The 24,105-nt window shown below is 52.5% G+C and overlaps 10 protein-coding genes across 10 annotated transcripts; 7 read left to right on the top strand and 3 right to left on the bottom strand.

Annotated features, from left to right (window-relative positions):
- Positions 1-302: 302 nt before the first annotated feature.
- On the top strand, positions 303-2,942 carry P170DRAFT_428078 (uncharacterized protein; the record flags this gene model as incomplete). The annotated part of the gene is made up of 2 exons (XM_024847824.1): positions 303-2,846; positions 2,904-2,942. The coding sequence occupies 2 exons, from the start codon at positions 303-305 to the stop codon at positions 2,940-2,942; spliced, it is 2,583 nt and encodes an 860-aa protein (XP_024702097.1).
- An 853-nt stretch (positions 2,943-3,795) lies between these two features.
- P170DRAFT_477663 (uncharacterized protein) lies at positions 3,796-4,194 on the bottom strand (the record flags this gene model as incomplete). Its single annotated transcript, XM_024853493.1, has 1 exon — positions 3,796-4,194. One exon carries the CDS (start codon positions 4,192-4,194, stop codon positions 3,796-3,798), a length of 399 nt encoding a protein of 132 aa, XP_024702096.1.
- A 240-nt stretch (positions 4,195-4,434) lies between these two features.
- On the top strand, positions 4,435-8,509 carry P170DRAFT_387722 (respiratory complex assembly protein Rmp1). The gene is made up of 6 exons (XM_024845820.1): positions 4,435-4,544; positions 4,640-4,656; positions 4,715-4,738; positions 4,801-5,216; positions 5,266-5,832; positions 6,232-8,509. The coding sequence occupies exons 1-6, from the start codon at positions 4,532-4,534 to the stop codon at positions 8,390-8,392; spliced, it is 3,198 nt and encodes a 1,065-aa protein (XP_024702095.1). The 5' UTR covers positions 4,435-4,531; the 3' UTR covers positions 8,393-8,509.
- Positions 8,510-8,632: 123 nt separating this feature from the next.
- On the bottom strand, positions 8,633-10,736 carry P170DRAFT_387720 (glycoside hydrolase). The gene is made up of 2 exons (XM_024845819.1): positions 10,226-10,736; positions 8,633-10,145 (listed from the first exon to the last, which is right to left on the bottom strand). Exons 1-2 carry the CDS (start codon positions 10,393-10,395, stop codon positions 8,807-8,809), a joined length of 1,509 nt encoding a protein of 502 aa, XP_024702094.1. The 5' UTR covers positions 10,396-10,736; the 3' UTR covers positions 8,633-8,806.
- A 157-nt stretch (positions 10,737-10,893) lies between these two features.
- Positions 10,894-13,574, top strand: P170DRAFT_412088 (phosphatidylinositol-3-phosphatase YMR1). Its single transcript, XM_024846920.1, has 3 exons — positions 10,894-11,085; positions 11,152-11,634; positions 11,690-13,574. The coding sequence occupies exons 1-3, from the start codon at positions 11,062-11,064 to the stop codon at positions 13,445-13,447; spliced, it is 2,265 nt and encodes a 754-aa protein (XP_024702093.1). The 5' UTR covers positions 10,894-11,061; the 3' UTR covers positions 13,448-13,574.
- A 353-nt stretch (positions 13,575-13,927) lies between these two features.
- P170DRAFT_438496 (40S ribosomal protein uS3) lies at positions 13,928-15,422 on the top strand. The gene is made up of 2 exons (XM_024849612.1): positions 13,928-14,562; positions 14,739-15,422. Exons 1-2 carry the CDS (start codon positions 14,125-14,127, stop codon positions 15,069-15,071), a joined length of 771 nt encoding a protein of 256 aa, XP_024702092.1. The 5' UTR covers positions 13,928-14,124; the 3' UTR covers positions 15,072-15,422.
- A 107-nt stretch (positions 15,423-15,529) lies between these two features.
- Positions 15,530-18,262, bottom strand: P170DRAFT_387711 (phenylalanine--tRNA ligase subunit beta). The gene is made up of 9 exons (XM_024845818.1): positions 18,037-18,262; positions 17,938-17,978; positions 17,862-17,881; positions 17,720-17,796; positions 17,524-17,653; positions 17,198-17,464; positions 16,902-17,143; positions 16,031-16,839; positions 15,530-15,946 (listed from the first exon to the last, which is right to left on the bottom strand). The coding sequence occupies exons 1-9, from the start codon at positions 18,087-18,089 to the stop codon at positions 15,783-15,785; spliced, it is 1,803 nt and encodes a 600-aa protein (XP_024702091.1). The 5' UTR covers positions 18,090-18,262; the 3' UTR covers positions 15,530-15,782.
- A 711-nt stretch (positions 18,263-18,973) lies between these two features.
- P170DRAFT_448552 (protein phosphatase 2A structural subunit TPD3) lies at positions 18,974-21,299 on the top strand (the record flags this gene model as incomplete). The annotated part of the gene is made up of 9 exons (XM_024850972.1): positions 18,974-19,036; positions 19,104-19,209; positions 19,268-19,419; positions 19,472-19,963; positions 20,031-20,145; positions 20,198-20,342; positions 20,401-20,501; positions 20,565-20,902; positions 20,961-21,299. 9 exons carry the CDS (start codon positions 18,974-18,976, stop codon positions 21,297-21,299), a joined length of 1,851 nt encoding a protein of 616 aa, XP_024702090.1.
- A 411-nt stretch (positions 21,300-21,710) lies between these two features.
- Positions 21,711-22,958, top strand: P170DRAFT_222927 (putative metalloreductase Fre8). Its single transcript, XM_024842868.1, has 2 exons — positions 21,711-22,130; positions 22,193-22,958. Exons 1-2 carry the CDS (start codon positions 21,815-21,817, stop codon positions 22,747-22,749), a joined length of 873 nt encoding a protein of 290 aa, XP_024702089.1. The 5' UTR covers positions 21,711-21,814; the 3' UTR covers positions 22,750-22,958.
- P170DRAFT_222928 (putative short-chain dehydrogenase) lies at positions 22,959-24,095 on the top strand. The gene has a single exon (XM_024842869.1). It carries the CDS (start codon positions 23,168-23,170, stop codon positions 24,029-24,031), a length of 864 nt encoding a protein of 287 aa, XP_024702088.1. The 5' UTR covers positions 22,959-23,167; the 3' UTR covers positions 24,032-24,095.
- Positions 24,096-24,105: the final 10 nt, after the last annotated feature.

Below are 24,105 nucleotides of genomic sequence, written 5' to 3'. Positions count from 1 at the left end.
ATCAACATGTCGTATCCAGACGGAAACTAAAGGGGAATTACCTCCGCTAGGTCGAGCCCAAAACGTCCTGCCACTGACATCAGTAGCGTAGGAACGACGCAAAAACCAACTCGACCTAGTCGGTTCACATGTGGGGATTATTGGACAATCCTCGGTCTGTTCCAGCAAACGGATCTGTGGGGAGTAGATTCCGCACACCTGCAGATATAAAAGAAGCCTTGCAGCCTCCGTAGATCTGAACTCGGTCTTTCCAGCCGTCGATTGCTGGCCGTCCTCCCCCCCGTCAAGAGCATCAGCCCAGCATGCGTTTCTCAGCCCTTCTTTCCGCCTTTCTGCTTTCCAGCGCCTCGCTGGCCACCCCGACCCAAGCGTCCTCAGCACTGGGTAATGCTCCGACGCAGGGGAGTGCTCCGGCAGAAGAGCACTCTATTGCTCATGTTCCCCCAACAACACCGGAGCCGACTGCGCAATCGAGTGGCAATTCCGAGGCCGACGTCAGAATAAACAGCCAGCAGGACGAGAATGCCGACGCCGAAGATGAGCAGGAAACTGCCAATGTCAACAACCAGCAGACGTCTGCCGAAGTTCCTCCCCAGTCAAACGCCGCGCCGCAACCATCCGCAAGCCAAGACGACGACGCTCAGCCCAGTGAGAATGCCGCGGCACAATCTACTGACAGCTCGTCTGCCTCCGCCGGCAGTGGAGGTTTCCTGTCCCAGCACTCGGAAGGTAGTGCTGCTGCCTCAAGTGCCTCGCCCGCCGAGACCCAGGCTGGTGCCGAGTCCTCCGAGGAGGCCACTCCGTCTCGTTCTGCTCAGCCGAAGGGACAGTCTACTGTCACTGCTTCTTCGGGATCCAAGCCATCATCCACGGGCAGCAATGGTGATCCTCTGAAAAGCCTTCTCGACGGACTGACTGGAAATCCCCTGAAGGATCTGGGCAATGGTCTTGATGGTCTCTTGGGTATCTTGAACCCGACGTTCCTGCAGGACGTCGAGTCCTTCTTCCATCATTTTGCGTACCTGTTTGACGACAAGACAACCGACCAGACGAAGGACTTGATCAACACGGGACACAAGCTCCTGACCAATGAATTGATCAAGGAGGTTACGGGTCTCCTGGACAACGCCAACTCATTGTTGACACCCAGCTTCGTGAACGAAACCCAGGACCTCATCAGCTCGATCGGTCCTCTGGTTACCCCGGGTCTGTTCAAGAAGGTCTCTGCGTTGTTAGACCACGGAAACGACCTCTTGACCGCCGATTTCGTCAAGGAGGTTAAGAGCTTGATCAAATCGCTCGGCCCGCTCGTTACGCCCGAGCTCTTCGGAGAAATTGCCTCCTTGTTGCACAATGGCAACAAGTTGCTGACGCCCGATTTCGTCAAGGAAGTGCGACAACTCATCGAGGCCGTCGGTCCTGTCTTGAGTCCTGAGCTACTGAAGGAGGTCCGCTCTCTATTGACTAATGCCAACGGCCTCTTGACCCAGGACTTCGTGAAGGAGGTCAAGAGTCTGATCAAATCGCTCGGCCCTCTCGTTACACCCGAGCTCTTCGGAGAAATTGCCTCGTTGCTGCACAATGGTAACAAGTTGTTGACGCCTCACTTCGTGAGCGAGGTCAAGAGCTTGATCGATTCGATCGGACCGCTCATCAAACCTGAACTCTTCAAGGAGATCAACTCGCTGCTGGGCAATGCCAACACGCTCCTGACGCCTAACTTCGTGAAGGAGGTCAAGAGCCTGATCAAATCGCTTGGCCCGCTTGTTACACCTGAGCTCTTCGGAGAGATTGCCTCATTACTGCACAATGGCAACAAACTGTTGACGCCTCACTTCGTCGATGAGGTCAAGAAATTGATTGATTCGCTCGGACCACTCCTCACGCCGGGTCTCTTCAAGGAGATCAGCTCGCTGCTTGACAACGCCAACAAGCTGCTGACACCCCACTTCGTGGATGAAATCAAGAACTTGATCAACTCGCTCGCACCGCTCATCAAACCTGAACTCTTCAAGGAGATCAGCTCGCTGCTGAACAACGCCAACGATCTACTGACCCAAGACTTCGTCAAGAAGATCAAGAACTTGATCAACTCGGTTGCTCCTATCCTCACGCCGGAAGTCCTCGGAAAGGTGGCCGGCCTGTTGGATAACGCCGCTGATCTGCTGACGCGCGAATTCGTCAAGGAGACCAAGGGCTTGATCAATACGGTTGCTCCTGCGGTGACTCCTCAACTGCTCAAGGAAGTCAGCAGCTTGTTGAAGAGCGCGGCTTCCTTGCTGACGCCAGGATTCGTCGACGAGGCTCAAGGCGTCCTGGGCAATGCCAACCACCTGCTGACACCCAAGTTCGTCAAGGAGACCCGCGGATTGATTGACGGCATCGCCCCGATTGTCACGCCTGAACTGCTCGGCCAAGTTGGCGGCCTCCTCACCAACGCCGGCAACCTCCTCACGCCCAAGTTCGTCAACGAGACGCGCGATCTCATCGATGATATTTCTCCTGTCGTCACTCCCGAGTTGCTCGGCAAGGTCGGCGGTCTTCTGACCAACGCCGACAAGCTTCTGTCCAACAAGTTCGTCGACGAGACCAAGAGCCTGATTGACGCCGTGTCGCCTGCCATTACGCCCAAGCTTCTCGAGGAAGTCAGCTACCTCCTTGGTAACGGCACCCACCTGCTGACGCCTAAGTTCGTCAACGAGACCCGGGACTTGATCAACGACGTCTCGCCTATCATCACGCCTGACCTGCTTGGCGAAGTCGGTGGCCTTCTGGACAACGCCCACCACTTGCTATCCTCCAAGTTCGTCAACGAGACTCAAATCTTGGTCGAGGATGCTTCTGAGGTAAGTTATAAGTTGATCCCTGAAAATTAGACTCCCCGACTAACTCATTCCTTTTAGTTGCTTCCTGTTGTGGTCAAGATCTTGGGTACTTTGTAAGGAGGGTAATATGAGCCACCACACGGTAGGGGGCTTATGATTAATGGACAACGAAGTTACTTAATAATATGAGTAATAACGCGTTTCTTTATGTTGATGAATTTTATGTTCGTGATATTGGCCGGCCATCTATACAAGACGCCTGGTATATTGATATTGTTTGATACAAACCGGTCCATAGTCTATAATCACAACTAGGTCGCGTGCGACATGAAGTGCCTGTGCCACTCAGTAATCAACTTAGAAAACAGAGATAAAGAAAGCGAATGGGAATCTTGGTTTTGTATTTGCCATAGGCCTTCCGATTTATGGTGTCAAGTCCCCTTTCAAGTGCCTCCATCATGTATGAAGGCCAGAACTGTGGACCTTGAACAGTGTCTGTTGCAGCTGCCATTTCGGCAGGCCAGCCGTCTTCTTGATCCTGAGCGATTCAGGGACCATGGGGCCGAGGTTTCTTGGTGATTTGGCTGAATTTGTGGGAATTATCAAGCATGTATTTTCTTGACCAAAAGACGCGACTGGTCCAAGGCTGGCTATCCTCGCCTTCGAAAAGGTCAATTTCCAAGGAACCGGGATTCTTGCGCACAGCAGCTAGCAACTCCCAGGAAATGAGCCGAGTGGAAGGCGTAGTTAAAAGCTTCGGCGTCCCATCGGTGTGGGCGCGTCGACGTCGCCAAGCGATGACTTCAAGCAAGACGGCAAATTTTGGCTTGAGAAACCTGAGCCTGAAGTCGCAATCGTAGTCGGTTTCGGGTTGCCGTGCGCCGCCCGTAGCATTCTCGGTCGATGAGATATTCGATGGTTCCATCCCAACGAGACCTTTCAGGATCTCGTCGTCCTCAGACGCAGTATCTTAGGTCTTGACGGCCTGGTACTTCGAAAGAACCTTCAACTCGGTGTTTCGTTCCTTGACCTTCTTATCCATGGCCTTCTGGACGTCTTCGCGCTTCCTCTCCGCCTCTTCCATCTTCTGCTTGACTTCCCTGGCTGCTTCCTCCTGCGCCTTGAGCGCCGCTTCGGGGGTCGGGAATTCCCGGCGCAGTTCGTCGAGCTGGGCGCGGTGCTCTTCCGGGTCTATGGGGGCGCAGGTGACTGGGTGGTATCTGTAGAGGGGTAAGGGTTCTCCCGGGATGCGTATGTCGGGCAAGAGAGGATGGATTGGGGTTGTGCGGATTGTCGAGTCCATGGGGACGGGTTTGGTTGTGGGAGAGGGTGTTGGCTCAGAGGGCGGGGAGAGAGGAGGGCGATCCATGGCTGTAGCTGATAGTTGGGGGGTTTTGGTTTTGGTTTCGCGATCCGAGTGAATGGGTTGCCGTTATATCAGTATTTTTCTTTGGACTTGGTTGAAGCCGATGGCGATGGTGGTTACAGAGTCGGGGGTGCCGTGGAATTTGGAGCCGAAGCGGAGGCTGTCCCGGGCGGTCTGTTTTTGCCAAGTGTCGTTGTTCACCGCCTCGTCGGGGAGTGTGGGGAGACCGAGGGCCATCGCACCTCCTAGTGCGCTGGCCAGCTAACAAGAACCAGAGCATTTTCGAATCAATGGGTGACAAGTGATAACGGAATAATCACAGAGCTGCGCCTTGCCAACCATGCAGGCTTTTGGTATGTCTTTCGCGGACGCCCCCCGTGCTTCGGGGTTGGCTTCAACTTGATGACCTCATGTCTGATCTCCTGATGCTAATAGTGACTTCTATCAGTTCCGAAGAATCGGAGGGTGAGTCGGCATCTATAAGAAAATACCAGTGGGATATTATGCTGAATATATAGTCTAGCCCAGGTTTGAGCTTGTCCTCCGGGTAAGTCAAGCCGATGATACATGCAGTTCTAATGTGATGCTGACCTGACTTGCCGGTGCAAGATTATCGACCTCAACAATGTCCCCCTCGTAAACGGAACGGCATACGTGAAATGGCGACTACCCTCATCGAGCGCGGCCGAACATCACGGACACACCGATAAGGCGGTGATCCTGGATCACCGGGCATACTGGAACTACGAGAAAACGCTGCCGGTGCGGCTTACGATCGATCGCAACCAGACCCTCCATGAATGCGAAATCCATTTCGAGATCATCCAGGAGTTCGAGGCCGGGGCCACCGGAGAAGCCAGGAATATTCTGGGGAGGATTCGATTGAACCTATCCGAATATGTGGAGAAGAGTGACGACCGTGAAGGCGTCACCAGGAGATATTTGATGCAGGAAAGCAAGATCAACAGCACCCTTAAAATCGCGATAGCGATGCACCAGGTGGAGGGAGACCGCAATTTTACAACGTAAGTTGATGATGGGAGTTTGCTAGTTCCGAGACTGACAAGCCGGCAGTCCGCCCCTAAAATCAGCCATGGTGTTTGGAGGAATCGCCGGCGTGGTTTCCGCTGAACAGGGCGATCCGGTGGATCTAGGCCGAATGCCATCCATTAATGTACAGAGCAGAGAGGCTGCAGACATGCAGGACATGTATCGCCGCACATTAGCTGCTTCCTGGAATTCTCGACCGGACGACCTGCCGGCGGACAAGCTGATCGAGGAGCTATTTTCGGGCTCCATCAGTTGGAGTAATGACACCCACGACACACGATCTGGGAAAACGGCAGAGCATGACACCTCTACCAGAGACGAAACGGGAACACGATCCAATGCATCAAATCGACTGTCCCCCAGTTTCGAAAGACGACCGAGAAGCTCGGGGAGCAACCAACTTCGCCACGACGTGAGGATGCCCGAATATCATTCAGCGATGGGTCATACAAGAAAGTCTGGAAGCATAGAGCAAAATCTTTACAGCACTGCCAAAGCCAACGCATGGAGAAGTCGCAGCAATAGTGACTATGAATTGTCGGAGTTTGATGTCCGTGAAGATCTGAAGAGCTGGGAAATTAGCAGTAAGGAGTGAAACTGCATGTGTTATTTTATTTTCGCTTGAGATGTTAGAACAATACCCAACAAATCCGTCTCGATTGAGCCCGTTGCTCTGATTCAAATTGCCAGAAACATGAAGGAATTATTGCTCTCAATTAGTGATTTTCATACTTCGATAGGCTGTCGGTGACTATCCCGCATCGGGACTAGCGTATTCCGGGCCCATTTCTTCTCCGCGGCGCAAAAGATTCCATCGCCTCAGTTTCTCTCAAGGTCGCAGCGCTTGGTGCGACTTCCTTTGTTCCACATGTTGTCTCGGTCCTCCCAAGCTGCAGCAGAGCTGCTAAGCTGCCAACCCTTACCGGTATGCCGAAAGTGCATGCTGTCCCCAACATTGCGCCGGCACGATGTATTCCTCCGCTCCAACAGTAGCCAGCACTCCAAGCTCGATGAACATTACAGGCGTCAATTTTCACGCAATCGCCGCACCCCCACGACGAACCCAAGAGATAAAAAAAGGCAGCTTGGCAAGAAATTGCCTATCTCGGTCACATCTCTAGGTGAACCAGGGGAGGTGCTCGTCGTGGAGGAGCGGAACCACCGCCAATTCCCGGCTCACGTCCAGGACGATGGGCCTGCAGATCAAGACAGCCTCTCGTTAATGCTGGAAGATATCGATGCTTTGGAAAATCCTACGAACGAAGACTCTGTGACAGAGAATATCGAACTCCTTCGACGTTACAAACCTAGGGATAGGTTGTCCTTCGACGAGTGGCACGACCACAGACAAGAAATCTTGAAATCTTTCACCAACAAACAACTGAGCGCCTATATTTTGGAGTTTGTGGGTGATGAGGAGGGGGAAGTGCTGGAGCATGGAAAAGAAGCGTCTGCCAGATGGAGACCGGGAATCTCGACATTTCTCGAACCGGCTGATGAGCTTGATTCCAATAGAATTATGAGATCACAGGATAATGTGAAAGCCAAGGACCTCTTGGTTGAAAGGATTCTGAGGGACTGCTGGAAACTCGGAATTATGGGCGAAGCTGGTCAGCTCGATTATAAACTTTCTCCACCCTTGTTATCACTCCTTGCTCGATCCACGAACTTCTCCTTCGAGGTGCTAGCTAGCCTCCATGATGCTCAAATCGACCTTACTCATTCCCTTGGTCTGGTTCGGATAACCGGAAGCCAAAAAGCATGCGAAACGCTTCGGGATGTAGTAGAAGATGCTACAGCTGCGATACGACAGGAAGACATTCAATTATACTCACAAGATGCCCCCAGAGCCCAACCTAGCAATCGCGTTCTCAGCCCGGAGTTTCTGTCATGGGTCAGCACAACCTACGGTGTGGTATTTGAGGAGCAGGCTTCAGAGCCAAGTAAACTGTTTTACTTGGCCGAAAACAAGCAGGGCGCAGAAGATGCCAGGAGGACACTCAACCTAGCAATATACGATAAAACTGCGCCTCAAGCACCGTTTGGCACATATTTATCTGCCTCTCAACCTATCGAATGCTATGATGTCAACCCAGAGGACAACACAACTTGGTGGAATCGGGAAAAGCGATGGTTTCGGTGGGCTATGCCACCAGCTCAATCCGCTGTGGCCAAAGTTCTCGAAATGCCCTTTTTCGACAATCACGAAACACGCCTCTCCGGCGAGCTCCTGAAAATACTCCGACAGAAATCCCACCCCAAGGTTGATCAGACCGATGGCGACAATGTGCGCGAGACGGTTTCAGCGGCCGTTGGCAAATGCCTTTTCGTGCGCAAATCCTCTCCCATGGAAGAGAGCATCAGTGCTAAGGAGCTGGGCAAATTGTCTGCTCCCAGGTGTTTCACCACTGATATACCTCGAGTGACATCCATCCTACGCCGACTGCCCTTCCGTGTAGCCGACGAATCCATACGAAATCACCGCATTCAACTTGTCCCATCTTTGAAGTACGCAAACGTATTCCCGGATCTTGACGTCGAGTTTACGGTGCGAAAAGAACATGGTGGAGTCAATCCCAGGACTGAAGTACTCCTGCAGAGTGCTAAAATGGTTCTTTCCAAGGGCAACGTGGACTACTTGCTTCCGGAGAATGCGCTGGATCTCCGATTCACCCGGACGCTGACCCGTGAGCTTCTGGAAGGACCCCGCGGGAATTACCTCCTGCAAAACCTCCAGGAGGTGCTGGAAGATGCCTTCGCTAAGGCCCGAGCCAACCAGGAAGACAAGCCACTTCCCGCATTCATCGACCTTTCGCTTCCCAACGACGCCTTGCGCACTTCCACCGAGAACCAGGACCCCAGTGGCCAAACGGCAGCCGAGTACATGTTCCTGCCCGTGAGAGACATCCAAGGCACGCGCATCACCCGCTACGGCTACCGAGACCACGAGCTCAAATACTCCTATTATGAAAGCGGTCCGTATTATGCCCACCGGACGACGGATTTCTTCCTGGACATGGACATCACAGAGGGCCTCTCGGATCCTCCTGCCGACCAGCTGATGCAGGGACCTGAGGACTTCAATTCCTTCTACAAAGCTGCCTGTGAGTTGGCTTTTGATGGGGACAAAGCCTGGCGTGCACCCGTCTAGTAGGCGGGGGCTAGTCATACATGTATATTAGAAATTGCCGATTGAGAGCCCATGCCTATGGCTCGTGGCTCATTTTATAAGTAATCTTGCATAGAAACTGTATATAGAACGATGTCCTACCCGCTCAACTCTTTTCTCAAGTGAAGATGAAAATATTTGAAATATCATATTGCTGGGTAATTAAGATTAATAGTTGTTGACGGTATCCTCGTACCTTACTTGGAAACACCAGGGCTCTTCACCCGCAAGCAAATGAAAAATATACTTCGATGTGCTTTTAGAGTCCATGTGCCGCCATATTAATACACCATAGTACTTCGACTAGGGCATATAGTAGAGAGTACTAACTCAACGTGCAATATAGGTCCAGCCTAGAGATGGATGTTGCGAAATCCCCTGTTCCCTTCGTGAACATTAGATACCGACTGCGTTGTAAAAGTCGTCAACGCCGGTCCGGAAACCACTCTCCCACTCGACGTCGAGATCCTCGCCGAAACAAGTTGCTTCGATTACACGCTTGCGAATCCATAGGTCCAGAGCCCCGATTTTATCTCCCCCGTCCCTCCGGCCGGGGATAACATCCCGAGCTATCGCGGTGAAAAAGCAAAGTGCATCGTTGAAACCGAGGTCCCAGCCGAGGGAGAAGCGACGGCGACCATGAGGACTCATGGATCTCGAAGTCTGAGAGAGGAATTTATTCTGCAGCTGAGGCCTCTGGGACTTGGCCTGATCAACTTTGGTGGGTATTTGGTCCCGAGGGATGATAAGCCACGCTGGTGCAGGTATTGAGCCGATGTTGACTTGTTGCTCGAAGTCACGCTCCATGCCACAGGCTCCGCCCGATTTGAAGCGATAGAAGGCGGATCCACAGGTCTTAGAGGTCCATTGTTTGGTTTGTTCCTGGCCGAAGCTCTTGGTTAATACATCTCGCTCTGGCGTGTCCGTGTGTTCCCAAGTCCGGTCATCCATGTGGCAGCTGTACTCTCCAATGTAGATATCTACGGCGGTTCCTTGGGATACAACCTTGCCATGGTGGGTTGCAAGTTCTATCAGCTCCCTAGAGACATTCCCGATGATGGCCTGTGGTCCTTGTAGCTGGTCCGATTCCGTGGTATAATGCCTGTGCGATTCCACAATAATAGGGCTCCGGTTTACCGGGGCTGGGAGTCTGTTCCTCAATATCGCGTAATCCAGGGCTGCGGGCAGGTTCTGGCCATCATTGATGTAGATGGGCAAAGATGGATTGATTGAACTCGTGATTTCTAGGACCTCGTCATACCACTCATGGCCCCATGTTCTCCAGTCTGTTTCACTGGAAATTTGCACTCCGACGACTCCAAGTAGGGCATGGAACGTGATCTCCTGGGCGATAAAAGCGAGGCAATCTCTGACCACTATCCGGTTGTGGATGCTGTCGCAAACACTTCCATTTTCGCTACTCTCGTCCTGGGAGCAGAGCTGGCCACCTGGGATATTTTTAAGATCAATCAAGACTCCAATACCGTAAAGTTGACATTTTAGAACCAGGTGCTTTAGTGTGTTCCAGCAGCTGCTATACACCTGCGATGGCTCCCCTTCAAAGCCGGTGCCTAGACAAAAAGCCGGACCGAGGGTGTAAAAGCCAATAGGTAGGCGGATGGAATTACATCTGGCGACATCTTTGAGCCATTTCAAGTCATGCTCGGTTAGAGCAGCTAACCAGTGAGCTTCCCATGTGGATGTGGTTTCCTTGAGTCCTTTTTCGTGGAGTGAACTGGGATTTCTCGCTAGATCAGTAGGAATATTCAAAGATATTCATAAACCTGAGGACGGCATTGTTGCCTGGGGTTCAACCTTTTCAGAGCTTCAAGTTCCCTTGAGCCGTTCGGGTCGTCTTCAAACACGCTGTTATCCAACCACGGGCCATGCATGAAAACTGATCCTAGATTTGTTCCATGCTGGTAGCGATATCGGAAGACATCATCCACAGTGGGAGGTGATATGCCCGAACCAAACATGATCATACAAGGACCCTCAAAGAAGTTGGTTAGTGGCTGCCGTTACATGAGCTAATGCGCTTTGGACATGTGTCGCTGAGCATGAGATGGGGTCACGGTGGTATAATTCGGGCAGGAAGATTTATTAGACAGATCTGCAATCAGGTAGCTAGAGGTAGGTGCCCGATTGGCGACAAACAGAGCCTCCAGGCGCAGGAGTAACAGGTCTCACGACAAGTAGCAGAGAGAAGTATAAAGAAAGCCGACTTGGCGAATAGATTACTGTCCAGAGGGACTCTGTGGAATTTAAAGCCTGCGAGTCAGGCCTCCTCGAGCACAAGACCGTGGAAGGATGCCAAATCGCGGAGGCGGAGGGAAGTGAAGCAGGAAGGAGGAATCACTGGACCTTGACGTCGACGAGTTGTTTGGTTAGCGAGGGGCTCCGCATCTGACCGGTCCCGTGCTGCCCGCTGGTTTTGTCCCCGGAAATCCTCTCTCCGGCTCCAGCCTCCACTAAACTCCGTTCCTCTCTCTGTTTCTGCTCTGGCTGCTTTTTTTCTGTCGATATTATCGAGCATATACTGCATCCATTATCTCTCAGTCTTACCCTTCCTATTTTCCAGGACTGCCACTCATCTGCTCTCAATGAAGGGTCAGCCATGAAGGTTGGGCGGTTCAAGTAATAGCGAAGGCATGGAGAGAACACGGGTCGCCAAGGTACGCTGCCTCTCCGATATCTCCGGGGTGACAATGATCTAATCTGTGTCTTTTGGTCTCTCAAAGGTTGACGATGTGACCTTGGCGCGTCGTGGTGAACAAGTCGTTGGCACCCTCCACCTCACCCCTCACCATATCATCTTCTCCCACGTACCTCCGACTCCCACCAACGCGCCAGCTCAAAACCCTCCCCCAAAACCTAGGGAGCTTTGGATCACCTATCCGATAATATCCTTCTGCACCTACCGCCCAACCCCTGCGGTTTCCCGCCAGCCTTCGTCAATCCGCCTGCGATGTCGAGATTTTGCGTTCGTATGCCTATATTTCGCCAGTGAAACCAAGGCGCGTGAGGTATATGAAAGCATCAAGGCGTGGACATGCAAGGTGGGCCGAATTGATAAACTTTATGCATTTGCCTACCAGCCGCCTCCCCCCGAGCGTGAGCACAACGGGTGGGAGCTGTACGACCCTCGCAAAGAGTGGGCCAGGCAAGGAGTGGACCGGGATGGCCATGGGTGGCGTCTATCTCAGATAAATACGGACTATGGGGTAAACTATTCTTCCTGTGTCTTCTGAAGACATCTTGTTGACCTCAATCATCCAGTTTTCCCCGACATACCCTGCGATTTTCCCCATTCCTTCCGCCATTTCCGACAATACGCTCAATTATGCGGGACGCTATCGCTCGAGAGCAAGAGTCCCCGTCTTGACATATCTTCATCCTATCAACAATTGCTCGATCACCCGAAGTTCGCAGCCTCTGGTGGGCGTGCGTCAGAACCGGAGCATTCAGGATGAGAAGCTATTAGCCGCGATTTTCTCAACTTCTCGCTCGGAGCGACCGCTAGCAGGAGTTACTCCGCCGCAGCTGGAAAGCGAATCGTCCAGTTCGACGCAAGGTGAAATGTCAAATAGCCAGACGGGGATTACTCTAACCAACGCAGAGGAGCTGGAAGACGAGATGTTGACATCGTTCCAAGGTGACGTCGAGGAAAAGAAACCTCATGTGTATGGGGCTCAGCAAAATAACTTGATTGTCGACGCTCGACCAACTGTCAACGCCTTTGCTATGCAAGCCGTGGGTCTTGGCTCGGAAAACATGGACAACTATAAGTTCGCGACGAAAGCGTATCTCGGGATCGACAATATCCATGTCATGAGGGACTCCTTGAACAAGGTGGTTGATGCGCTGAAGGAGTCTGATGTTACGCCTTTAGGACCAAATAAAGACCTTCTTGCGCGCAGTGGATGGCTGAAGCATATTTCTGGCATTTTAGACGGCGCGGGCTTGATCGCTCGTCAGGTTGGACTTCAACATTCGCATGTGTTGATTCATTGCTCCGATGGATGGGACCGAACCAGTCAATTAAGTGCCTTGAGTCAAATATGTCTGGATCCTTACTATCGGACCATGGAAGGATTCATGGTGTTGGTTGAAAAGGACTGGCTTTCCTTCGGACACATGTTCCGGCATCGATCTGGTCACCTGAATAGCGACAAATGGTTTCAGATCGAGAATGAAAGAATCGGGGGCGACCCCAACCGCGGATTCGGTGAAGCCGGAGGGGCTGGAAAGGCTATTGAGAACGCTTTCCTTAGCGCCAAAGGCTTTTTTAATCGGGACAATACTAGTCGTGATTCGCTTCCTGACTCAGAGGGAGAGATGCAAAGCTATGACTCTGATAATCCCGGCCTTAAGAAACCCAGCCCACCCAGGTCGTCTGGCCCCGAGAAAGAAGTGACGAAGGTGAAGGAGACAAGCCCCGTTTTCCATCAGTTCCTGGATGCGACGTATCAACTCTTGCACCAATACCCTACACGTTTCGAGTTCAATGAACGGTTTCTGCGGCGGCTACTCTACCACCTCTACTCGTGCCAATTTGGCACTTTCCTCTTTAACAGCGAAAAAGAGCGGGTGGAATGGAAAGCAAAAGAGCGGACTCGAAGCGTGTGGGATTATTTCCTCGCTCGTAGGGAACAATTCCTCAACCCGCAGTACGATCCTGTCGTGGACGACCACAAGCGCGGCAAGGAGCGCCTGATTTTCCCTCAGCTGACCGAGGTCAAATGGTGGAGCGAGGCGTTTGGCCGGACCGATGCGGAAATGAATGGCGTTCGTTCAACCAGTGCTACTGTGCCCATCAGCCGCGATGCCTCCCGCTCCAGGACACCAGTCTTGACCGGCGTTGAGACGTCTCAGAACTCCGTTGGAACCGGCGCACCGGGCAGAGAGTCCCCCAAGGCTGTCGCAACCGAGATGGATGCTGTAACCTCGGGAGTGTCGGATTTGGCTTTCTCGAAGAGCAAAGAAAATGGCCAAAGTTCCCGGACCATCAGTCAGATGGAAGTTGAGATGCAATGAGAAACCCAACTCTTTAGTTAAAACACTCTGGACGGGACTAACGATGTCGATGTATCTATGATAACGGTCGGCCGCCACTGGACTGGACTAGAGCGGTCTAGAGCTGTGATGAATGTGCATGTCTGAGATTTTGTGTTCTCTTGCCCACGATGTTACAACTGCGATGTAGAAATGCAGTGGAAGTATCCGATGACATAACTTGCTGCCTGCCGGGTCAGGCACCAACGCACGGGACCCCTGTGGCGCCCGAAGCAGCAGGCGGTGGCGAGCCCTAAGCCCTAAGCCCTTGCCGGCCGAAAAATCCCCCACTAACGCGGATTCTCAAAACTGATCTCGACGATTGCCGACTATTTCGCCCTCGAACGACTTCCCAACTTTGGAGCTCCGCCACCACCGCGTCCTCGGCCGTTTCTTCGACAACCCAATTTAATCCGCAGAAACGAAATCATGGCTGCTGTCCAGGGAGCTATCTCGAAGCGCCGCAAGTTCGTCGCCGACGGTGTCTTCTATGCCGAGCTGAACGAGTTCTTCCAGCGCGAGCTGGCTGAGGAGGGCTACTCGGGTGTCGAAGTCCGTGTCACTCCCACCGTCACCGACATCAGTACGTCGCTCGAATCCACACCCTTTGCTTTGTTGCGTGCCAGGTTTTCTTTCGATATGGGGACAAGCGAAAACGGATGAAAGAACGGAGGGGGGAAAAAGAAAAACAGCTTTCAGGCGAAAGGGACCGATCGGGAATTGGCACGAATGGACGACAAGGATCAATTTCGAATGCTAACGGATGTTCTTTTTTCTTTATAGTCATCCGTGCCACCCACACCCAGGAGGTTCTGGGAGAGCAGGGCCGCCGCATCCGCGAGTTGACCTCCCTCATCCAGAAGCGCTTCAAGTTCCCCGAGAACTCCGTCTCCCTCTATGCCGCTAAGGTCCAGAACCGCGGTCTCTCCGCCGTCGCTCAGTGCGAGTCCCTTCGCTACAAGCTCCTGAACGGTCTGGCCGTCCGTCGTGCTTGCTACGGTGTTCTCCGTTTCATCATGGAGAGCGGTGCCAAGGGTTGCGAGGTTGTCGTTTCCGGAAAGCTCCGTGCTGCCCGTGCCAAGTCCATGAAGTTCACTGTACGTTTGAACCCAAGAAGCAACCCAGTTTGAATCTTTTCGGAAGGATTGGATGGATGGGTTTTCGACGGAATCGATTGATGTTTGGGGTATACATTTTGGGACGAAAACAAACGGAAAAATGGTTGCCAGAACTTGCGTCGAACGGTATAACTGACTCGCGACTTTTTCTCTAGGACGGATTCATGATCCACTCCGGTCAGCCCGCTAAGGAATTCATCGACTCCGCCACCCGTCACGTTCTCCTCCGCCAGGGTGTCCTTGGTATCAAGGTCAAGATCATGCGTGGCTCTGACCCCGAGGGCAAGGCCGGCCCCCAGAAGACTCTCCCCGACTCCGTCACCATCATCGAGCCCAAGGAGGAGCAGCCCATCCTCCAGCCCATGAGCCAGGACTACGGTGCCAAGGCTCTTGCCGCCCAGCAGCTCGCTGAGCAGCAGCGCCTGGCCGAGCAGCAGGCCACGGAGGGACAGGAAGGTGCCGGCGCCGAGACTTTTGCGCAGGAGTAATCTGGTTTCTTTTCTTAGGCCCTGCTCTTTTTTCTTCGTTCCTGTCGTCCTACCTTGTTTCTTTACCTGACGCAAATAAACAACTCCATGATCTTCCAATGTTTTCCTTCTCGCCGCATCTCCAACACCTGCGGAAGGCGTCTCCCTCATTACGACTCTGTTCCTGAAAAAAGAGAAAGTTTCCTAGTGAAAGATCTAGGTAGGAAAAAAGATTGATGTCCGAAACGAAAATTACGGGGCTTCAAGAAACAAAACAAAAAAGAATTTACGGTTTATTTACATTTTTTTTCTTTTCCATGGGCGTATGGTGGACTCCAGCTCTCTGGAATCAACATAAAAGCAAAATATCACGGAAAAAAAGATCTTATATATCTCGTATATGCTGTAGTCTCATTTCCCCGTATCTCCGTCACTTCTGCGTAGTCTTGTATCCATTGCATCGGAACTCTAGAACAGTGGTTTTTTTGGTTTAAACACAATAGTCTGCTTCTTCTAGTTACCATCTGAACTTGGTCATCTGGCTGAGGCCGTACATTGCTGTTGTCTTCAACTGTAATCTTTTTTCATTCATTTTTCAAACTAAAAAAAAAGGGCTCATTTTTTGTCTTTGGTCGTAACACCGGCGTTCTAAGCGTATATCTCAAGTGATCAAGCACGTCTATGCTCTCTACACTTTAATCTCTAATGCGCTCCCCTCTACCCACTTCTCGCTCATAGGAAAGCTTCAATGTTGATCTCCACCGTGCTGACGGGGTATTTGAGCTCGTACTTCTCCAACACCGTGGGGTGCAAGATACCAAAGGCGCCGATGACGTGGTCCTTGCCCGCGATGCGCACGTGAATGGAGGCGGAGTGACCGGGGAAGTAAGTAGGTTCTGTAGAATCCAGAAAGCGTTAGTAACTGGTGCATTTCACAAAAGAACGGGGAGAATCTTGGATCTGGAATTTGGGAAACTCACCGTCAAGCTCTTCGATCCAGTACTGGGAGTCGTTGACGGCCTGGTTCTCAAGACCTTCCTCGCCGGTGATGAAGGCGCTCTTGAGCATGGCCATGATACGGTCAAGCAGACCGTGGACGACCTCGAAACCACTGGTCTTGCCGTACCACGCCGCAGCGAAGTGTCGCTCGTTTCGGCTCTTACGCTCCAGGGACAGGTCCTTGAAGGCCACGTCGCTGACTTCGAAGATCTTCATAGGCGCGGAGTGATGCTTGTTCTCACGGATCGTCTTGAGCAGGCCAGGAAGAAGGCTGGTACGGACGACCTGGAACTCCAGGGTCTTAGGGTTGGCCAGCTTCACGGCAGTGTTGCCGTCATCCTTGCGGTTGAGCCAGGCGAAGTTCTCGTCGTGAGAGCACAGGATCAAAGGCAAGACTTCAGACCAGCCCGCCATCGCCGCTTCCATTCGGACGATATCGGAGAGCTTGTTGATCGGTAGAGGCTGGGCAATGGTGCCAGACTTGCTAGGGAAAGAACGGGGAAGGTTGTTGAATCCGTACGCAATGGCAACATCCTCCATGATGTCTGCCTGGTGGAGCACATCCGCGCGGGTTGGGGGAATGTCCACATCTACAAGGTTAGGGGAGGTCTTAGACGGTCTGGCGTCATAGGCCATTTTCTTCAGCAGGTTGCAGATCTCCTCGGGAGAGAAGTCCAGACCGCAGCACTGGTTGATATAGGAAACCTCGGCCTGGGTCGTGCGGGGGGAAATGTCCGGGGTGATTCTAGTCGCGTTGTTGTGGTCGGACACAATCTGGACAGGTTCAATGCTGTTGATTGGCACGTTAGCACAACTCGATTTCCAACCAAATAGGCCAGGGGAATTTCATACGTGAAGGGTTCCGACGTGTACTGGGAGAACATCGCAACCATGATTTTGTTGACGATCTCAACCTTCGTCTTATCAAGGGCCGTGATCTCAATGAAGACATTCTTGGTGTCCATCGAAATCTTCGAGTGGTCACCGTTGATAATGGGCGGCAGCGAGCAGACGGTGCGGTTGGAGTCAAAGATGACCGGGTAGACAGGCGAGTCCCGGACGATGTGGAGGTATTTACCCAAGTGTCTGTCTTTCTGTAACAGTTGTTAGCATCCACGGTGGTCAGCTACCGCATGCCTGAGTCATACCTCGTAGAAAGCCATCAGTTCCTCTCCATCCAACTCCTTGGTCTGGTTCAGAGGGGTGAACTTGATATCTTTCGGCGGCAGGGCTTCGTAGGTGAAAGGTCCCTTTATCGTGTCGAGATCGTGAGTACCAATGGCAACCAGCGTTCTCTGTCTAGCAAGATTCTGGTGCAGCTTGTCCTGCAAAGCAATGAAAGATTCATAGCGAGCCTTGTCGAACTTGATGTTGCGGAGGATAGCGCCGGAAACCAACGGACGGATCTTCATGGTCTATTTGCCGATTGTTAGGTGAGATTGATTCGCAAAAAGTGCATCGTTGTGCCACTTACGTCCTCCTTCACGATGATTTTCTCAAGCTCTCCGTTGGCCGGCTGGGAGAGCTTGTAGTTGGGGATAGGCTGTCTACCCAAGAAGATGTTGAGCATGAGGGCAATTCCCTCAAAACACAGCAAGTCATATCTGTAAAACCACTCAATTCCATGCGCTTTGTATTATCAATCCACGTGGGCATCGGAGGGAGCGTACCGGTTGGCGGGGATCTCGATCTTCAACTCAGGCGCGACCTGCTTTCCATCCACGATTGGTCGGTCCTGGTCCGTCGTCTATAGATCATCAACGATTAGGAAGGCGTCCAGACAGAGGTAGAGGAGACAGAGGGGTCGTTTACGTCTTCGTCAAGTTCAATACCTATCAATCAAACTCATGTTAGCATGCACCCCGCTGCAACGGCCCAGTCAACATACCGAACTCGAAACACAACTCATCGAACTCCTCGGTGGTATATCTGCAGGCCAGACGGTCAGTGACAGGTCTCCAAAACCGGGATCGGGGGGATCGCGCACTCCCGACCGAGCTCCTTGAAGAGCGCGGCCTTGTCGACCGAGATGGTGGGCATGATGGAGGGGTCTTGAATGCGCGGCGCAGATGGAAACAAGGCAAGACCAGAAACAGGCGACCAGAAAGATGCTCACACCGGGAAATCGGCAGGGCACGAATCAACCGCTAACGGCCAGGAATCTCAGCAGAACGAAGTGGGGGGGAGAGATCACGGCGTTGCGCTGGCAGGAGTCGGAGTCATAAGTGATAACGGCGCACTTTTGCTGCTTGGGGCTTGACCCTCTTCGGCGGGCGGACCGCCAGCCACCAGCCACAGAGGCGCACCGCCACGGCACCCCTCCAAACCTCGAAAATCAGGCCAACCGCACCAGCCACAGCCAGCAGACCGTCATCTTCTCTTCGCAAGATTCGTCCCGGTTACCTGGTCCTCTTCTATCAGATTGCTCCCCCCTCCCCCCTTCTCCGTTCCTACCTTCCCACGCTGCCGAACCCTTCCTTAATTTCCCCTCCCCCTTTGTTGCTACTCCCAAGGACTTCGGCCTGTCGCTAGTTTGCCCCCAGTCCAATTGTCGAGGTATGCTGCCGCTACTGCTGCTCTGCTGTTACTCACCTGTCGTCCTGCGGCGGCCCAAACCCCACGAAACCTCGCTCCGGGGGTCTCTCGCAGCACCCACTATTTCTCCCTTCCTATACCACCACGCCTCCCTCGACCACACAGGCTAATCCGGATCCGAGCAGGTGCTAAACTTGGTCGTTCCTCTTTTTGGTGCCTGCCCCTCGTGTCTAGATCCCCTCCGAATCCTCTCGCCGTCTTCCGCGTGAGACCTGGTCCAAGCAATATTCATTCGCTGCCTGAGTGAGGACTGGGACCGGTCACATCCTCGCCCCTCGCCTTTTCCTTCTCCCGAGCACATAGTTCACATATAATCCATCACAGTCGCCATGGAGGGTCAGGGTGAAAACGACGAGCTCTACCCTATCGCCGTGCTTATCGATGAGTTGAAGGTGCGGTGTCCCTGGTGGCCCTCCCGTGGTCCTCGACGTAATAATTTCTGATGATTGGTCCTTCTAGCATGACGACGTCCTCCTCCGTCTCAATGCCATTCACCGTCTGTCCACGATCGCTCTGGCCTTGGGGCCCGAGCGGACTCGCGAGGAACTGATTCCATTCCTTGATGGTTAGTTGTAGCCGCCTCTCTCTAGTGGCATAATCCGCCTAACACTCAACACTCCTAGACTCCGTCGAGGATGAGGATGAAGTTTTGACTGCACTGAGCGAAGAGCTGGGTAACTTTACAGAGTATGTTGGTGGCTCGGAGTTCGGACACGTTCTCCTTTCTCCTCTGGAGAACTTGGCCGCCATTGAGGAACCCTTGGTTCGAGAGAAGGTAGGATGCGATGCAGGATGCTGCGTGAACAACTATAATGACCATTTCATAGGCCGTGGAGTCTCTCAACAAGATCGGCGAGCAGCTTTCCCAAAAGCAAATCGAAGACTACTTCGTTCCCATGGTGCTACGACTTTCAAAAGCCGACTGGTTCACCTCAAAGGTCTCCGCGACTGGCCTCTACTGTGCTCCGTACAGCAAGGCCCCCCAGACGCTGCAGCAAAGCCTCCGCCAATACTTCGGAGGTCTCGTACACGATGAAACGCCCATGGTGAGAAGACAGGCAGCGAATAACCTCGCCAAGTTTGTGAAGGAATTGAACGCCCAAGTCGTGATCGAGGAAATGATACCCCTGTTCCAATACCTGGCCAACGACGACCAGGACAGCGTGCGTCTGCTCACGGTCGATATTCTCATTGCGATCGCCGAGGAGATCCCGAAGGAGCAACAGCCCAGCCACGGTGTCTTGTTGACTTCTTTGCGGAACCTCTTCGAGGATAAGAGCTGGCGGGTCAGGTACATGGTTGCCGATAGATATGAGAAGGTCGGTCTGCCCTTTTTATTTTTTCGTGCTATCTTGCCGACGAACGTCACTCTAACGTTATCTCTAGATCGCTAAAGCCGTGCACGAGGAAGTTGTGACCCGGGATATGGTGCCTTCGTTCGTTAAGCTTCTGAAGGATACCGAAGCTGAAGTCCGCACTGCGATTGCGGGCCAAATCCCCGGTATGTCTCTTTTGAGTCTACCTGAAATGAAAATCGACTAATCCCGAAATAGGTTTCTGCAATTTGATTGATCGGGAGACGCTGCTCAACGAAATCATGACCAGCGTGGAAGATCTCGTTTCGGATCCTTCTCAGCACGTGCGTGCGGCTTTGGGTACTCAAATCAGTGGTCTTGCGCCCATCCTCGGCAAGGACGAGTAAGCAAATCAATCCCATACGATCATTTTGATCAAGTCGCTAACCGTAGATACTCAGGACAATCGCCCATCTTCTTCCCATGTTCCTCCAGATGCTCAAGGACGAATTCCCGGATGTCCGTCTGCACATCATTTCTAAGTTGGAGCTAGTTAACAAGGGTAAGCCCTGGATCTCGGTGAATGCTTGTCTTAGATGCGCGTAAACTAACATTGTTTTTACAGTCATTGGCATTGAACTACTCTCCCAGTCGCTTCTCCCCGCCATTGTTCAACTGGCTGAGGACAAGCAATGGCGAGTTCGCCTCGCTATCATTGAGTATATTCCTCTGCTTGCTAGCCAGCTGGGAGTCAAATTCTTCGACGAACAGCTCAGTGATCTCTGCATGGGGTGGCTTGGTGACACCGTTTTCTCCATTCGAGAGGCCGCTACGCAAAATCTGAGGAAGCTCACAGAAGTCTTCGGCGTTGACTGGGCCAAGGGATCTATCATCCCCAAGGTCATGGCTATGGGACAGCACCCCAACTACCTGTACAGAATGACAACGTGTTTCGCTATCTCGGTATGCATACCTTTCCACCTCTCCCCGGGGAAAATCACGTACTAACGCATGCATCTAGACGCTCGCGCCCGTTGTCTCCCTGGATATCATTGAAAACTCGATTCTCCCCATTATGGACAGACTCGTGGCCGATGAAATCCCGAACATCCGCTTCAACGTTGCCAAGTCCTACGCAGTATTGATTGACACCATGCGCCGCCTGCCGGCGGAGGGAACCCTGACGGACCTGGAGAAGTCTGGCAAAACGGCCACTCAATCGCCACGGAGCCAGGATCTCATTCAGCAGAGGGTTCTGCCGAGCCTAGAGAAGCTGCAACAGGATGAGGATGTTGATGTCCGGTACTTTGCCACGACTGCCGCAGGCGGCCACGAGGAGGTGATGCAGACTTCACCGTAAGCGATTGCCCTGGCTCGGCGTAGGTCTCGGACACCTACCTACCCACACTTGTTGTGAGACCCCTTTCTTACGAGTGGGACACGAAAAATGGTATACTCACGCTACTTTTGGGGGGAATGACGAATTGTCGGCTTAGAAATGGTCGGGTCACCTGACTAGGATGAAATGCTTCATGGCGCATGCAATGTAGATTCTTTTTGGTCCACTATCAAATAATCCTATGAAAATCCAATGGTGGTGTTTTACGTTAGAGCGTTGTTTATGTGCAAAGCAAGCATAGGTGAAGTCCTCTGAACGGAGTGGCATGGGGCATCTTTTTTCCTTCTCGTGTCGGCCAGTGGCAGGCGGCGAGTTAGTCAGGCACTTCGGAATGGGCCACTTTCACACCTCAGCCCTTCTTCATTCGCGTGTCACATCACCACTCTCAGCACATCTTCCTGTTTCTTTACCATTGGTCTACTGTTCAGATTCTTTGGATCAGACTATCAGACAAAAACCCCTTTTACTCTGCCGCGATGTCACTCACGTGGCCTTGGCACTTTGTGACCGTCTCGCCAGCTGAGAAACAACAACGCCGAGAGCTTCTAGATATCCGAGGATACTACGCTCAAGGCTCTGTGCTGCTGGTCATTGCCATTGTTCGGCTATATCATGTCTACTCCGAACGTACCAAGGGCGCAGTGAAGCCCAACAATAGGCGCGCTCGTAAGCCAAAATCCTGGATGGATTCGCCGCCCTTCGCAGGGTGGACCGAAACACGAAAACAACATATCGTCTCTCTCCTCTGGTTAGTATGGCTGGTGAGCCTCTCGATCTGGAATACAGGGGATGGTAAGTACTCCTCTTCACTTGTATTATATTCTCTCAGGAATCCCAACTAATTGCTTGGTCAGATTATCTGCATTTCACCAAAGCGTTAGGCCATGTTGCTCTCTCGCAGCTCCCCTTTCAGGTGCTTATGTCTCCTGCTCTATACATAGCTCCTTCAAAACCAGGAGCTCCATCGCCTCTATCGGTTTTGACTGCAATCCCCCAGCCAGCATTGACACCCTATCATCGGCTTCTGGGCCGAACGGTCCTGTCGCCGTTGCTTGCGGGACATGCCGTTTTGTATTTGTCTTTCTTTATACAGTCCAGCCATCCCGACTTTGGCTCGCTCCTTGCGAAGCGCATCCAGGATTCTGATGTTCAATGGGGTCTCGGTGGAATCACCATGGTGACAATCCTGATGGTGTTTACACGACCGTTGAGCGCGTCTCGCGGGATGTGGTCCTGGACTACTGCCCCGATCAAAACTAAAAGACAAGTTTTCTACATCACGCATGTGTTGTTGGTGGGGATTTTGTGTTTTGCCGCCTACTTCCATGTTCCTCAGGCCCAGCCTTTTGTTTTAGAGGCCTTGCTGGGGTTCGGAATCAATGTCGCATGTGGTTGGACGGTGAAACGATAGGGGCTGACGGGGTTTTGGGCAGATTTGAAAGACGTGTCACAAACTGGTCGCGTTTGCTTTCCCGATCGATAGAAGACGCTGAGATTTCATTCCTTCTGATTAATCCCTCGTATAGAGTTTTCCCATGTGCGCAGTGGCCGGAATGGTCCGCCGTTCGCCCAGGGATTGATTTATGCGCTCGGTCCTTCCACTCCTTGCTGTTTGGCAATTTTCCCCTTTATTTAGCTGCAGATTCGAATTACAAAGATCTACTTAAGATAAGCGCCCCTGCATGTAAGAGTACCCAAGAACGTTTCATGTTTTATGGACATCCGGGCCCAACTTCTTACCTTCTGGTTCCAGTCGAAATCTGGGAAAGGTGATCCTCATAAGAACCAAGATCGTCGCGTATCATAAGGTTCATTTCTCTCGAAAGAAGATGACTTCAGCCTCAAGTTTGTTCCCAGCTCCGCCAGCCGGTGGCCCCGTGGTCGTCGTTATCGGGTCTGGCGACATTGGCGTTGCCATTGCGCGTCGCATCGGAGGAAGCAGACAATTGCTTCTGGCGGACGCCTCGAAGACCCGGTTAGATTCGGCCTTGGAAGGCCTTCGAAAAGATGGCTTTTGGCCAGAAGGACATATTCTAGATGTCAGCGATGGCAACGCCGTCCATGAATTTGCGCAACACGCCTCGAGACGCGGAAGAATTGAGGTCATCGTCCACACAGCTGGAGTGTCTCCGATGACAAATACCAGTTGTCCCCAGATATACAAAGTCAACCTGGTCGGGACTGCCTATGTGATCGATTCTTTCTACGCGGTGGCTTCTCCGGGAACAAGTATGATCTGCATCGCCAGCACTGCAGCCCAATTTGTCACTCTGTCTACCTCGCTGGAGCAGCATCTTGCCAAAGCACCCACAAACCAGCTTCTTCAGCATGCAGAGCTCGATCTGAACTCGAACGATACGATGCGTGCGTATGGGACATCGAAGCGGGGCAATGTCCTCCGCGTACAGGCCGCGTGCTACCAATGGGGCCAGAAGGGCGCCCGGATCATTTCGGTCAGCCCGGGCGGTATCTCGACCGCGATGTTGGAGAAAGAAATGCAGGGTGACCTGCGAGACCACATCTTAGCGCACGTCGAGAGATCGGGATCTCGTCGCATTGGCACTGTGCATGATGTTGCCGGGGTTGTGGGGTTTTTGACGAGCCAGGAGGCTTCGTTCATTACGGGGACGGATATATCGGTGGATGGGGGGCAGGTGTCTGGACAGCGGTGGCACGCAGCAGGACCTTCTTGATATCTTGATAGAACTGCACTCCGTAAGATGGAGGAATTGATTCATTATTATTGAAAGATCTCGGAAGTGGAGCC

Source organism: Aspergillus steynii, assembly GCF_002849105.1.
Source record: "Aspergillus steynii IBT 23096 chromosome Unknown P170scaffold_6, whole genome shotgun sequence".
NCBI classification, from domain to species: domain Eukaryota; kingdom Fungi; phylum Ascomycota; class Eurotiomycetes; order Eurotiales; family Aspergillaceae; genus Aspergillus; species Aspergillus steynii.
The sequence above is the reverse complement of the archived record's forward strand: the minus strand, read 5'-3'. Positions and strand labels throughout refer to the sequence as shown.